At 40.6% G+C, this 16144-nt stretch overlaps 1 protein-coding gene and 1 non-coding gene across 4 annotated transcripts; one reads left to right on the top strand and one right to left on the bottom strand.

Annotated features, from left to right (window-relative positions):
- The first annotated feature begins 384 nt into the window (after positions 1-384).
- On the top strand, positions 385-14093 carry LOC131251007 (digalactosyldiacylglycerol synthase 2, chloroplastic-like). 3 transcript variants are annotated; one of them, XM_058251445.1, is made up of 5 exons: positions 385-471; positions 6473-6827; positions 8598-8864; positions 10153-10502; positions 13193-14093. In XM_058251445.1, exons 2-5 carry the CDS (start codon positions 6546-6548, stop codon positions 13728-13730), a joined length of 1437 nt encoding a protein of 478 aa, XP_058107428.1. In that variant the 5' UTR covers positions 385-471; positions 6473-6545; the 3' UTR covers positions 13731-14093. The 3 variants fall into 3 exon arrangements, with proteins under 3 accessions (XP_058107428.1, XP_058107427.1, XP_058107425.1); XM_058251444.1 differs by having other exon boundaries at positions 387-471; positions 6443-6827; XM_058251442.1 differs by lacking the exon at positions 385-471 and having other exon boundaries at positions 6440-6827.
- Positions 14094-15810: 1717 nt separating this feature from the next.
- TRNAP-AGG (transfer RNA proline (anticodon AGG)) lies at positions 15811-15882 on the bottom strand. The gene has a single exon. It is a non-coding gene; the product is annotated as a tRNA-Pro (tRNA).
- Positions 15883-16144: the final 262 nt, after the last annotated feature.

Raw genomic sequence — 16144 nt, forward strand, 5'->3', positions numbered from 1 at the left:
ATCTAGAAAACTAGATGGACAGAATGGATGAAACACATACATCATGGTGGGTCCCACAGAGCACCTACCATCGGCCATTGGCTGGTGGCAGGGAGAGTAGCCAATCCGTTTCCCAATCAAACCTGCCACGTGGCAGCCTACTCTGCTTGGTACGGCCTTTCGCAACACGTGTGTCCTTCTTACACGTGTTTGATTGGATCGGCTCTTCAGTCTCTTCCCGCGCGAAATGCTTCGGCATTTCTTTGGTAAGCGTACGGCACCCTCCGGCGTATTTTACCTGTCATCCTCTCGGAATAAAATAAAATACTCTGGAATAGAATAAAATAAAATACGCTGCTCTGCTGCCTACCAGTCTTCACGTGAAGAACTTCATCCAACCCCCCCCCCCCCCCCCCCCTCTCTCTCCTCCGAAATTCTCTTCAAATTCGCGTCGAATTACTCTAATTTTCAGAAGCGAAATTCTTTCAAAAGGTATGAATTTCACAATTTTGGATTTTAATTTTTAGTCTCTTTTTTTCCATTTCTTAGTGCAGAAAATCTCGATTACAGTTAGCATATTTTGAGATTGCAGCTCCATAAGTGGGCCCCACCTTTCGGTGATCGGGTCCGTTCGTGGTGAGCCCCACTGTTGATAGTCCATGCACCAAAAATCTCCTTCCCTAACCCACCATTTAGAAAAAGATGGTGGTGATCCATCCTCCCCACATGAAGTACTGATGTACACCTATCCTGACCATCCAATTTGTTGGTCCAGTTGTGGGAGATGTTGTGTTTTTTAGAATAAAAATAAATTTCAAAAATAAAAGTTATTTTTAGAAAGTAAATAAATATATTAATTATTTTAACTTTCCATAAATATTGTATATAGCTAGTCGGTAAGAGAAGGGGTTTTTGCTTATGCACGGCGTTGGCTGTAGGGCTGCTTGGGCGCTTTTTGGCACTTTATTAGGTGCACTTAGCACTTTTGCAAGGAGCAATAAGGGTCTTAGTCTTTTTGGCACACGGTTCAAACTTGGTTCAACCGGTATTGAACCGGGGTCTACTATGATGTTTTATTACCTTTTTTTAATGATTGAGAGTAATTGTGACATGATTATACATGTGGCACCTATGCCACGTGTCGCTTATGTGGATATAGTTTTTCCTGTTGGATAACTGCTCCTGTCTGAATGGGTACAGAAATAACTGCCATAGGACAGAGTGATGTCCTTTCATGGAAAGGCAATTATTTGTTGTGAATGGGTATGGATTTCTTGAAGAGGCTCTTTAGCACCTCTTCAGGAAGAAATCCATAACCTTTCAATTGATATAAATCCTGGATACTATAATCTAGAAGAAGATACTCTTAATCCTTAAGATTATATCATCTTCTGTGCAATTACTCTCGATCTAAAACTCTTAATCCTTAAGATTATATCATCTTCTGTGCAATTACTCTCGATCTAAAACTCTTAATCCTTAAGATTATATCATCTTCTGTGCAATTACTCTCGATCTAATCTCTTGCTGAGTTTTTTCTAAACGTCTTAAGGCATATCGGTGTCAAAACTAGAGATCTGTTCAACACTTAAATGTGCAAATTTTCGTGTTGAAAATCGGATTGAGAGTTCATTGTATCTTGAAGACAATTTGCAGATTTCCTTCGTTTGCACTTGCTGGAATTTTCAGAAAAAGGACAGCAAATCTGTCTTGAGAAATTGACTATTCAAGTCGAGCCTTGAACCCGATAGATCTGATCATTTCGTTATCGTTTTCTTCTATCCTCCGTTGTGTACAAGAAACACTTAAATTTCTAACAGGAGAAACATTTGTCTAAAATCACACTGATCAAGAAATCCTATCCATCCAATTAATGGATATTAAATAGACAGTCAGAAGTAAAATAGTGAGTGATCCACATTTAAGAGAAAAATCAGATGGTTAACATTATCTTCTCAGTGAAAAATTTCAGTTATGCTCCTCCATCCACAGTTGGACGGTCTGGATTGATGCACGACTTTGACATGTGTACGGTTGATTCATCATATTTTTTAAATGGTGCAAAACTATTAGCATATAAGACGATTCAAATGCAAATATTCAAAATTTATTGTTGTAACATACAAGTCATCATTCTTGTTGTAACAGAAATTTATTGTAAATTCTCCTTATTGTGTATTTATAATTTTGTCTATATTTGGGAGAATTCAAATTCTTATTTCAATTATATGGTTTCAGAGATTTTTCAATCCACTTTCTTTCAGATATCCAATAAGTTCGTGCCCAAAGAGAAGTGGTATGAATTGAGATTTCCAAAGCATATAGTTGTTGTCATGTAGCTTGATGTGTAGAAAATGGTGAAGGTAAAGTACCAAGTACGAATCAGAAGAGTTTGTAGTAAAGGTAGTTATTGTTGAAGAAAAGAAAAAACAGAAGAAGGAAGAAAGCATATCGAAGAAGTTCTGATATCATATAATTGTAATAAGAATTTGAATTCTCCTACACAACCTAATGGGGAGTGGAGGCTACTTTATATAGACAAAATTATAAATAGACAATAAAGAGAATTTGAATGAGAATTGGAATTCTCACACACATCCTGATAGGGAGTGGACACTCCTTTATATAGACAAAATTATAAATACACAATAAAGGAAATTTACAACAACAATGGCATCGGTTATGAGCATTTGAATTTGAATTGATTTCTCTTGCAACAGGAGTGGCGGTAGTTTTGAATATTTGAGTTTGAATTATCTTATTTCTTAACAACAACTAACATAGGAGTATAGCCCTGAGGCGATCATATCTTTAAATCACTACCGCCATTTGATATCCTATAGATTGCTATCATCATTTGATTTCCTCTTCCTTCAATCTGTTCCTGTATTCTAGAGATTGTTTATCTCTCATGGACTTTTCCTCTTCTGTCAATTCCATTCCTTAATGTCCAAGGCTTGAATATAGCGACGGATGGATTCTGGCTTTGCCTCCCGGTTGCCATGTCTCTCAGCTTTGAAAGAAGATCACCATTCCTTTACTAGGTTTGGAAACCCTTCCACTTCTAACCATGATAGCTCAAATTTGAATGGCTGTGGACCCCAACTATCATCCACCACCACCAAGGCGATCAGGCAATGATAAGGGATTGACCTTGAAATCGACCTTAGGAGCCATCTTTGTGGCACCAAGGGAAATTTCTCCACCCAATTCGAAGACACTAAAAACCGATCTAGCGTAGACTTCAACACCCGTTGTTGCCTATTAGTCCAGGTAAACCTCACATCTCCCATTGGGATATCCACCATCTCATTCCAGAGAACCTGACGTGGCGATCATAACAACAACTACTTATTGCGAATGAATCCAAATCTGTGCCTGCTGACTTGGACAATTCAGTCCGTCAACCCAAGCGAACACTCATCTGAGACCCAAAGCCACATCCCTCAGCAACACCAAGACAGAGAACAGGCTGCACCACCAATCCTCGACCTAAATTCTGGAGTCCCACATCACCACAATACCACCTGCTGAACCTACCGCATCAAGAGCCACCCAATCCTTGAACCTTCCACCCCAAACAAAGCCCACAGTCCTTTGATGACATATTGCCATATTCGATGGCAATCTTAACACAGTATCATAATTCTCTTACCTTGAGGAGGGGGTAGATATTGTGATGAGTAATGATCTAGTGGGGTGAGTGCATTGGAACCAACCATGCACATGCATTTGGATTTGTTGGAATTCACATCACCTATCCGGACCATCCGTTAGGTGCAGCCCCCTCTTAATAGGCAGCCTTGAAAAAATCATAATGACCAGATGATCCAAACCATCTAGTCAGTGGATTGCAGAAATTGATGGACAAGATTGTTCATTAAGGATGGATGAGTCACGGATGCTTAGGACTGCTGATTTCTATAGTCTTTTCATAGTGATGAAAGAAGACTAGACAGATGCAATGGACAGACTAGATGGGCCATGTGAATGATGACAAGTCCAAATGCAACTATGTGCATGGCAAGGTTTCCATCCACATCGCCCACTATATCATCTCTCTTTTTAATATGGGAAGCAGAAACATTGCACCCTCTTGCCTTCTGCAGAAACTCCCAATTCTAGGAGAGCAGCCTGTAATGCAATTATTTGGTAGTTGTCAAGGTTCCGTGGAGCGGCATCTTATATTACTAATTCAGTCTCAGAATGAAAAAGATCAGCAAGTATGTTAATTGAACATTCTAAATTGCCATTATACTCCTCTACTTCAATTTTATTTGGAAGAGCCTTGCCCATGACAAAACTATTTGTCTTGTGCCATGTGAGTGCCTTTATTGGGAATTCATTTAAAGTAGTCATGGACCTCTGTCTGTAGACTTTTTCAATGGTGGAGAAGATGTCTGGTTATTGCCAGAAAGTCCTGATTGCAGTATTCTCTGTCTGTTTGGAGTTGAATCCTTTTGAGAATGTTTTTGGATCCATCAATGAAACCTCACAGGAAATGCACCAACCAATGTGCAAGACACGGAGAATCATGCAACACAATTTTGTCTGTTTTTTCTACAAATAACAAAAGAACATAGAATTATAATGGAGTTATTTGATGCTCCGGCTACATATGATGCTTGATATGAAGGCACTTAAAAATGGTACACATGGCGTATATCAACCCAAATTAAACCGACTAGAATGTGGAAACCACTGTCCTTAACCTCTGATTTGTGGACACTTGTTTTTTCAAATAAGACTTCGATCTATCTTACAATTTGGAGGGTTTATTTTGGATTACTTTAGGCCATGTAAACAAATTTGAGTAATTTCTAACTGCCTGCGTATCATCCATCACATTCTGCCAGAGTATCAATGCATTTCTCTTAATTATAATATCAAGGTCCAAGGACAATGCGTGAGTCAGGGGCATGCCATAAAGAGAATAAGCAAATAAACGGAAATCACTAGCTTCAATTGGAGAACGTATGCCTATAAATCAATTGGACTCTTCAATTTAAAAATTACGGTTGGCCCTCGTTTCCAGTCTAAACATCAATTTACAAATTGCAATTTACTGTAACGTCACTGGGATAAGACTGCAATGATGATGATCTCTAACATGTCTTGTACTTTAGATTGAATCAGTGTACTTTAGCAAAGGGAAATGAAAATGCGTAATCATGTGTTTGATATATTTCTTGTGTTTGAACAATGACAATACACATGTTTTGGTGATTCCGCAATAATGCGGTCAAGCTTTTGTGACAAACGGAACTCTCCACTGCCATGGGCCGGAGTTCCAAGTTCCATTAACATCAACAAGAATAATTTGTATGTAGTTTTTTTTTTTTTTTTTCCACCAATAACTTGCATTTTAGATTAGTTTCCAGTCTAGCAAGGGCCTGTTGATTAGTGGGAAAAGAAAACGTAATAATTATCCAAGGAGGAATTCCATGAGTACTATTGAAACATGGATTCCCATGGACTTCTCTTCTGGTGGTTTTGTTTAAATAGCAGGTGGAAATCCTATATTTGTGAGACAATGGTTATCTTGTATCTTGTTCATGAGAATTTGAATATGGAAAAGGATAGTGGTTGCTATGTGGAATCCATTATTGTCATTTAGTAAATATTAAAATCCATTATTCTCTTTGCTAACCAAACATATAGCGAAATTTCCCACCATGGGATAAGTTCTTCATTTTCCATTTCTTTTCTTTTCTTTTCTGTCTTATCAAACAGGCTTTAAGATTTTTCAGGGTCTTTGTTCTAGCTTCTAGTTTGAAGCTGATGTATCAGCCATTAGGTTCCAAGTTCAACCCCAACTTATGATACTAGAGAAACAAAAGCATAAAACAAAAGAAGCATGCAGTTACTGTTAAGACCAATAAATTGAAGATTGCCAATGATTTAAAGATTTATCAAAAGATAAATTACTTCTCTCTTGCAAGAAAACGGCGCATGATGTGCCAAGTAATTGTATGCAGCACTTTTCATTTAAGTAAGCTCTCTTGGTAAAATCTGTCGTTTTGGAGGAACCATTTTATCCTCGAGCCAAGGATATGTTTATACAAGTGGGCTCATGGTTCAGGGACGAGGGATCCAGACTGTTGCCCTTATGGGTGCTACCATGGATGGATCATGTTCTAAAATATCACACAGATTAGAAATTCTAGCCTTCCAATTTTTTCTTTTTCCTGCTGAATGTGGAGTGGCTGCATTTTTTCTCATAATCATCAATTTGCAGGCCACCTATTGAAGGGTAAGGATTATCCCATCATGGAGAATTTTGGCTCATGTTCCATCCATAGTTGGGCCCATCAGAGCAGGGCTCCACTTGTACAGACTGAAGGACTCAAAAGATATTCTACTCATAGTCAGCTTTAAGCATATGTGATAATGATTTAAGTTTCGATGCATACCGAAAGATGGTTCTTTCTAATGATTTATGATCTCTATTTATTGAAAGCAGCTCGAACATCAAAATTGCTTTCTGTTCAAGATGCGGCTTGCACGTTGTCAATAGATAAAATAATGAGAAACAGTTAGCTTTCGTGGTGTTGCCTGATGACTTGATGGATGAAAAGCAGCATATTGCAATATTCACGACAGCGAGCCTTCCATGGATGACTGGGACTGCTGTCAACCCTTTGTTCCGTGCAGCTTATCTTGCAAAGGATGGAGAGAGAAACATCACTTTGGTGATTCCTTGGCTATCTTTGAAGGATCAAGGGCTAGTTTATCCAAACAGGATTACATTCAGCTCACCTTCAGAGCAAGAAACCTATGTTCGTTGTTGGCTTGAAGAGAGGACTGGTTTTATATCTGGATTTAAGATATGCTTCTACCCTGGGAAGGTAAACTAGAACTGTCTAAATGTCTATTCCTCCCGTGACATGAAAAATATAAGATATTGATTTGGATGCGGATTGCCTGCAATCAGGGGTTGCAGGAATCCTACTGCAGCTTGATGTGGCCCAATGAAAAGCATCATATGCGCTTATTATATGTAGGTCCTGCAGTGAAAATGGCAAAGCGTCCTTTCACATGGGGGTATCTTTGCTTTTCACTGTAGGGCCCACGTCTGACGGGCACATATGGTACTTTTACAATGGGCCACATCAGGCTATAGGAGGATTTGGGGCAAAAAGGCCAGAAAATTGCATCCTTCTTAAGTCTTAACATAGCAATGGCTTTCTGTGCTGCTTCATGATGGATGGCTGTCCTTTCTGTCAGAAATTTCAGATCTGCCTATCATTTGTGTGAGTTTGGAAGTGAAACCAAACCACAATTGGGGTGGATTTGGGGTCACCTCTGATTGATTCAGCACCTGCATTTGGGGCAAGTTGGGAATCAAAGATGGCATCAGGCAGGCTATCACCTCTCTGCCTTTTCTGCCCCAAAACAATATTCTTGTTTGAGGTGTATCAGTTTTGAGTGGAAGTCAATTTCACCTTTATGCATTCCGAAGACACCTGATGCAACCCTAGCAAATTAATCAAATTCTTTTTAAAAACTTGAATTCCTCATCAAACCAGAAATCACCATAGTGTCATCTGCTTGTACCTATGGTTTTATGACAAGGCAATTCGGACTGACTCAGTCCTGAGTTGAGCCGTGACTCGTCACGGCCAAGTTGGGGATGACTGAGCTGACTAGGTCATAATTTCAATGCTAGCTCATGGTGCCAAACCAGAGTGGACTCAACCGAGTCCGAATCAGGTTGGACGAGTTGTCATTCCTTGCTTGTACATTGCAAAGGTAAAGTTCAATTTCATGAATTTAAAGCTTGGGTTCAGCATTGCAATAGGTATGGACCTGTAGGCTTTGTTTAAGATGTTCAAGTTGGCAATGGGCCGGGCTAGGGCAGGGCCAAGGTGGCCCTAGCACAGCCCTAACCCCTTAACTTGGCCCTAGCCTGACCTAGACCCTAACGGGAAGGGTTGGGCCAGGGCCAGCCTTTTAAGGAAATGAGTTATGTGACAAAGATTTTTAATAGGTCCAATTTCTGATTTTTTTTTTGGGTACATCCTCCATCCACAATAAATATTACATAAAAACTGTTTGGATCATTGAAACATGACCCCGGATCCAATGATCCTATTTAAACTACACGTCTGTCGATGGAACCATTAACAAGTGTTTTTAAACCATTATAATGGTAGTCCACTAAAGGATCGGATTGGACCAACAGGCTGGCTGGGCCATTCATCATTAGCCATGGCCTAGCTGGGTCCCAGCAATCGGGCTTAGATTTGAAGCCTGCGCCCAGCCCTTGGGCCAAGTTTAGGGGCCCAAGCCCTTGACCCATAGGGCCAGGTCTCCCAGGCAGCCTGGCCCATTAACACCCTATAAGATGCATTGATAGTAGAAAAACAAGAAATCTCATGTATGGGTCCAAACCCAAGGTTTGGACTCAGGGCTCAGCTGGGTTGGCTTGTGTCTCAGCTTGGTCTTTACCAACATCCATATATATATATATATATATATATATATATATATATATATATCCAGACTTATGATGGGGACTCATTGAGTCAAGTTCACTTGATCAATGTTCAGTCCACACATAGAAGAAACACATTTCTTCTAATCTTTCTTTGGAAATGTTTTGTGGTATCTTGCAGTTTGCAAAAGACAAAGGGAGTATTCTAGCTGTCGGGGATATTACTGAAGTCATTCCTAATGAAGAGGCTGACATTGCCGTCCTCGAGGAGCCCGAACATCTTACATGGTTTCATCATGGGCAGAGATGGAAAAAAAAATTCCGGCATGTTATAGGGGTTGTCCATACGAATTATTTGGAGTATGTGAAGAGAGAGAAAAATGGACGGCTGAATGCGTTTTTCTTGAAACGCATCAACAGCTGGGTTGTTAACATCTTCTGCCACAAGGTGCATTTCTTCATAAGGCTTAGTTCTCTATGCAATGGCATGGCATGGCATGTTGTGGTCAATGTGAGAAATTTGCCGAGGTTTTGAAACTCTCGAGATATTTTTGCACTAAATAAACTAAATGATGTTATCACGATAATATCACAAGATTTGCAAAATATCGGCAGCTTTGAATTTCTTGTGATTTTTATTTAAAAAATATCCCAAAATAAAAAGTAAAAATAATTTTACATTTTAACAACTCATTATGTAATCATGTATTACAGTATTAATATAATTTATCTATTTATAATAAATATTTTTAAATTCTTATTTTTAGCAAGAGTTTTCTTGATAATATCCTGAGAAAAAACCTTGAAATTTAAAATCTCATGAGAAAATCCTGAGCTGAGAAATTCCCGTGGATGAGATTTGTCACTATGGTTGTGGTTGGATGGTTCTCTCTGTCCCAACCTCTTATGTGTTTGACATCTGCATTGTTAGTAATTTAAAAAAAGAAATTCAGTGGTTAGGCACCCCTGTTCAATAGCCCCACAAGCACCCCTCTCCACATGTAGCACACATCTCAACTTGTAGAGTGTGTAACATCTAACCTGTGCATACATGAAAGGATCCGACTGGTTTGCTTATAAGGAAGATTGAACTTTTACACTGGATGTGGACCATTAGTAAGTTTTTTAAATTGACCATTCTTTTTGTATAGGGATGGCCCACCTGATGAGTGGATCAGTATGGTTTTTGCAAATATTCATCTTCACAATGAGGCCACTTCATTCACCGTTCAGGTGTCCCACGCTCTTACCAGGTTGGCACAAATGCTGTGTGTAAAGGTGCATATGATGCTAGCAATCATCTAAAATGGTCATGCTTATTGCTCATTCAATCATTTCCAGTTAAGACTTTGGTTCGAGGTCCCGGACCGTGTATTAAATACTGCTAACTTGGCTATCATATACAAGGCATACATGATACATGTACGTCAATCCAGACCATCCAAATTGCAAGCCCCATTGTGGATGGAGCATAGTCCTGAGACTCACTGATTGGACAATCTCAACCATCTGTTTGACCACTCACCATTTCCTTCATAACTGTCCAATTGATGGCCAGCAATTGGGCCTTTGAGATGGATGGTCCAGGTTGACTTGACTTCCATGTATGCTATGTGCAGCTGATGAGCCACTAGCATCGAACATGGTGCAATAGACATTCCCAGCTTCCCTCTTCCTTTTTTTTTTTGGAAAAGTCGATGCTGCTGTTTGAATTAAAATCTCTGATGATGCCGCAGGTTATAAGATTATCAGCTGCAACACAAGATCTTCCAAGATCGATCATCTGCAATGTCCATGGTGTGAACCCCAAGTTCATCCAGATTGGCAAGAGGAAGCAAGAGCAGCAACAGAACGGAGACCATGCCTTCACCAAGGGTGCCTACTATATTGGGAAGATGGTGTGGAGCAAAGGCTACAGAGAGCTCCTTCAACTTCTCTCAGCCCACCAAAACCAACTATCCGATCTCCAAGTGGATTTGTATGGGGATGGTGGAGATTCGGATCAAGTCCAGGAAGCTGCTAGAAAATTGAAACTGGCTGTTAAAGTGTACCCGGGGCGTGATCATGCCGATCCTTTGTTTTATGAGTAAGTTAGCCATTGCCCATTTGATTTCCCGTCACCTCTCATTAGCTATTGTTGACATATGAAAATAAGAAGAGGATATGGGCTCTGATGCATATGGTTGTGTCTGGTCATGGTTTGGAACATGTGGGACCCACGGTTCGATGTTGGAAGATCCTAACCCTGTGGTCATTGGCCTATCTTAATTGTCTAATTGTATCCAACCTGAGAGATTTTTGCAGCACGGCTATCTGTGGTCTGGCCCATCGGGTCTATGAACCATGCATGTGAGAACGCTTCTAATCATGGTGCATCAAGAACCCACAATTCCTCTGCATAAAGGGAACCGTACAAGTTTAATTATTCTTGGGAGGTGTGCAGAAATGGTACTTGTGGTGCTACCAGGCTGCTGTGGAGCCTACCTCAACTGTGTTTCCGATCCACCCAACCCATTGTTTTCTCCCCCTCATGATCACTGTAGAAACAAAAAAAATTCAGGCTGATTAAAACTAAGGTGGGCCACAGTGCAGGGAACAATGTAAAATCATGCCTAAGACCTAAAAATTCATGTTGTGTGGCCCACCTGGGTTTTGGAATGACCTGATTTTTTGTCAATACAGGGAAAAAAGTGCATAGGCTCTGATACAAGAGGTTGTGTGTAGTCATGGTTTGGTACATGCAGGATCCAATTGTTTGGTGTTGGAAGCAAGGTATTCAAAAAAATGGTTATGTAATGGAAATGGAAGGGGCTGTTACGCAGTATGGGTTCATTACAGTCTGTCAGATATTTTGGACCTTAACGGTCCCTTACAACCTTGCATAACAGCCCAGGGCTGTTATGACTAGTGCATGTATAATTCTCATTTTGGGGTATTTTTTCAACTCTCTCCTATTTCTCCTTCACTTTTTGACATTTTTACTTCTTGGACTATTTCGATCCATTTTCGATTATCCCAGAAGATTAAAACACGAGTTTTGAAGTCATTTTGGAAGAATCGAATATTTGGATTTGAATTTGGGGAAAATCGAAAAATTAGGAAAATTTTCTTTTTTTCTTTTCTTGCTGCAAATTTATTGATTCAACATTGTATTATCAAATCAACCAAATCTTGCTAGATTTTGTATTCAATTTGACCATGTTTGTATAATCTTTTATCATTAAATGTTGGTTTTTATATAATTTTTATCAATTTTCATTTTTTAAAAAAAAAATTGCAAAATATTTGGAGTGTAGATGATTCATATACATGTGTGGAGTTAGATCTACGTATGCATGCACTAAATCAGTGTTTTTCATCACATTTTCATTTTTTTTCATTTATTTTGGTTGTATTTTTTCTTAATTTTTTTAGGGGAATGACATCAAATGCTTAGGGGTATGCATTAGTGGGATGAATCCCATGGACTATATGAATTTTGGCTTGTTGTGGGGGTATTCGAGTAGTTCAATATCAGCCCAACATTATTAATCCAAAATTTATTTTATTTTTTCTCAAATATTTTGAGAGAAATGGTGTCAAATGGTTAGGGATATGCATTAGTGGAATGAGTTACATAATTTGCATGAATTTCGGGCTGTTTTTGGGGCATTCAAGTAGTCCCAAATCAGCTCGACACTGTATGCCCAATTTTAATTTTTAATTCTTTCTTCAAATTTCTTGAGGGACATGGTGTCAAATGGTTAGTGATATGTATAAGTCGGATGAATTCCATGGATTACAAAAATTTCAGCCTGTTTTGGGAGCATTCAAATAGTTATATAAATATAAATATATAATTATCTAATCATTAAATTCATGCTCTTATAATCTTGATTTATATTGAATCATTGATTATTATTATTTTTCGAAAGGTGAGAAACACACACACACACACGACCACCCCACGCATGCATGGGTTCTCGAACCTGTGACCTCAGAGATGAGACACAGCGTCTACCACCGAGCCAAGAGAAGAAGACCCTATTGAATCATTGATATTAGATATTAGAAAACTAAATATAGGGTTTCTGAAGTCAGTCTAAGCCTTTCAAGTTAATAATATCATCAGGTAGTTTGAGATAGCATTCTTACCAAACAACTGGACTGTTATACTATCATAAACATGTTCAAAACAAAAAAGAGGGCAATCCACTGTAATGTAACAGTTCAACGGCTGCCATCGTACCATTATTGAATACCTTGGTTGGAAGATCCTATGATCATTGGCCTATCTTAACTGTGTATTTTATATCCAACCTCGGATATTTTTGGGCCACAACTATCCGCAGTTGGCCTGTCAAGTCTATGAACCATGGGTCTCACCTGCCTGACACTGAAAGGACCCATGTCCCGAGCCTGGCCCAACCGACGATTTGAATGGCATATTTGTAGGGTATTATTACACATACATATTAAGTCGGTTCGGTCATGCTGGGCTGGTTTGGGTCGAGTCGGGTTAAAACAACTAAGCTCAAGCCCAACCCAAAAATTGATTGGACCATGCATGTGAGACACGAGTCCGGCCCAAAGCCAGGTCAGTCAGGTTGGGTGGGCCACCCTTCAAGTTTAATTATTCTTAGGAGGTGATCAAATCAAGGTTTTAAGTATTGTCAAAAACTGGTATGCATTAGGCAATGCACTGGTATCAGTGGTGAATGATACGATGTGCCAAAACAGATTTTTAAACATTTAGTCAAACAGCTATTTATGGATTATTTTTCACTCCCTCTTCAGGTACAAAGTGTTCTTGAATCCAAGCACAACTGATGTGGTTTGCACAACGACTGCAGAAGCACTGGCCATGGGAAAAATCGCTGTTTGCGCCAACCATCCTTCCAACGATTTCTTCAAGCAGTTCCCCAACTGCCGCATGTACAATCGTGGAGATGAGTTTGTGAAAGCAACCCGCGCGGCGCTGGCTGATGAGCCAGCTCCACTGACTGATGACCAGAGGCATGAACTGTCGTGGGAGGCTGCCACGGAGAGGTTTGTGCAGGCCGCTGAGCTCGATCAGGCCTTTAAAGAGAGACCCACTTCAGCAGTGACGTCACGGTTTGCAGCATTGTCGTTGAGGATGGCAGACTTGAAGAGGAAAATGGAAGATGTGTCAGCATTTGTTCATTACACAGCTTCTGGGATTGAAGCTGCACGGCGTGCTTTTGGTGCAGTCCCGGGGAGCTTGCGCCCAGACGAAGAGCAGTGTAAGGAGCTTGGTCTGGTTTACTCACAGGAGAAGCATGGTTCGAACCGTTGGCTCAGCCGGAGCTCGTAGCAGGTAAGCTCTTATTATGTTTGTTCATGCAATTCCAGTCAGAATGTATCATTGTGAGGTGTACAGGTTTGGGAAGTGCATGGGGCCCGCCTTTTGTTTTTGTGAAGTAGTTCATCTGATGGGTTGTATCTTGGGGTGGGCCATGCCTCTTGGATGATCCTTGCTCTGCAAATGAACAGTTGAATCCAATGATCCAGTATGGAGAAATATGGAATTGGTGGGACGATTGGGATCATGTTCTGAGGGAGAATTTTGGGGCATTTTCCATCGTTGATGCAACCTGATTGTAATTATGGTTGGATGACCAAAAGTGGGCCCCACGTCTAGTTAATTGGGCTAAGATAATTGCTTAGTTGAACATTGTATATCTTATTAGTTAGGAAGAAGAATGGACTGTTGGTGGTTATGTTGGAGGCTTGGAGCATGTAAATGCTGCAAGTGGCTATCAAATGGTCGATCGGACCGTTCACCATGTGGGCCTAATTGCAGATAGACAGTGGTTTGAAAATCTTAGTCTGTTTGATCCCCGCCGTTCAGATCGGCGGGGCTTTAAAACAGCAGTTAATGGATGGCCTTAAGCTAGGAAATTTGAGAGAAAATGGTGGTCCACATCATTAGCGGGGTCCACACTGTTCACCCTTGATCCGCCGTCAGCTGCGTGTCCAGGTGGAATATGATGGGGGCCTTTAAAGGGTGATCAGTGATTGGGCCCACCAATAAGATTGGCCATGGTGCCAACTTTCGGATAGCCCTCATTTGATGAAGTTGAGGGTCATCAATGGGGAGGGCTCAGGCCCAAAAATGAAAATTTGAATGGATCTAGGGCAATAGGCCCAGCTCAACGTCATCCAATCGAATCTGTCCTCTAAACGAGAGGCTGTTGATGGCCTGCCCAGGCCGAGAAAATTCAAGACGTTGGAAGGCATGGCCCACATGCTCGGCCCACCTGTCTGATGCGACGCATCCGAGTCGACTCGGACTCCGTCTGGTTCGATAATGAGTTAGCCCTGACTCGGGCGATATGTATACATATATGAGGGCCCAGGAACCATGGGGCCCACACGCAGAGATAGTCTGATAATTGACACTATCCATGTTTAGATAGCCTATGGTCCAATAATCATGCGGATAGGATTATCCTCTACATTGCCTTGCCTGAGTCTAGTGTGCATTGTAGAAGATTTCCTATCGGACGATCTGCATTTAGCTACACAAATACATGGTTAGGATCATCGATCCTGAGTGCAACAAAAGCAAAATTGGGCCCATTTGAAGGGACAGTAAATACCATTGTTGTTATAGCAAACGGATCCAATGGACCAGATTGAATCAGATAATGAGTTCTGGATGCCGACGTGGAAGCATGCTGATCCTTCAATCAGTGACCTACAAGTTGAGGTTAAGAAGGATGCAGTGGTCCATGATCAGTACTGGTTTGTTGGGTCCCACTATGGATGGACCACGTGTCAATCATCGATGGGACGATCTTAACCATTAAATTTAAATTTGTAGCTTGAAAATAGATAATGAAACTACAATGGTACGGATCCAATCACAAAAATCAAATTTTAGTGGTTAGGATTTTTAGCCGTTATAGATTATTGGGGGCATGATCGATGGGCCAGGTGAGGATCAACGGCCCAAAATTTTTAATGAGAAAAAAAAGTCGGGTTTTAGTCCGGCCATCTTAGTGATTGGATCTTTGATTCGGGTCCATCATTAACGAGCCTGTTTTTGGGTCGGGTCCAAGCTCTAGCTATCAGACGAAGATCTGTCTTCAAAATTAGAACAATAAAGACCATGGCCCATCTGGGACTCTATCACAAGCCAGGGCCCACCTCCTAATCGGATAGGGACAAACCCGACCATCCAGCCCTGCCCGTGCAATTGCCAGCCTGTTACTGGATTGGGTTGGACTGTGTCTGAGATAAGTTGATCTCAGCCATCGAATCATGGACCTCAACCCACATTTCCCAACTGAATCAAAGGTCAAAAAAAAAAAAGTGTCTGGGATAAGTTGATCTCAGCCATTGAATCATGGGCCTCAATCCACATTTCCCAAAAAAGATTTTTTTAAAAAGGGGCATTCCGAGAATTGAACTCGGGACCTCTCGCACCCTAAGCGAGAATCATACCACTAGACCAAATGCCCATTAACTGCTCAAAGACTTTCTGATATTTTACTTCAAACATAAATCTAAAAATCATGGGCCATGTATCAATCCTCACCGTCCATATTAGAAACAATGGCAAGATTTTTAGCCTGTATAATCGAGAAACGATTTTCCTCGTGATCTGGGCCATCTATAAGGTCGGATCATGGAAGGGCCAACAGTCGAAAGGGTGGCTGGGATTTTCTCATCTGGGGCATTTTTGGACATGTGGGCCCCATCAGGATCCAAACTAGTCATTTG

The sequence above is a fragment of the Magnolia sinica genome, chromosome 7 (assembly GCF_029962835.1).
Source record: "Magnolia sinica isolate HGM2019 chromosome 7, MsV1, whole genome shotgun sequence".
In the NCBI taxonomy this organism is placed as follows: Eukaryota; Viridiplantae; Streptophyta; class Magnoliopsida; order Magnoliales; family Magnoliaceae; genus Magnolia; species Magnolia sinica.

Coding starts and splice junctions, on each gene's coding strand:
- LOC131251007 (XM_058251445.1), top strand. CDS start 6,546: ATGGATGAAAAGCAGCATATTGCAATATTCACGACAGCGAGCCTTCCA. Junction 8,865..10,152: donor TTAACATCTTCTGCCACAAG/GTGCATTTCTTC, acceptor ATGATGCCGCAG/GTTATAAGATTATCAGCTGC. Junction 10,503..13,192: donor GCCGATCCTTTGTTTTATGA/GTAAGTTAGCCA, acceptor CTCCCTCTTCAG/GTACAAAGTGTTCTTGAATC.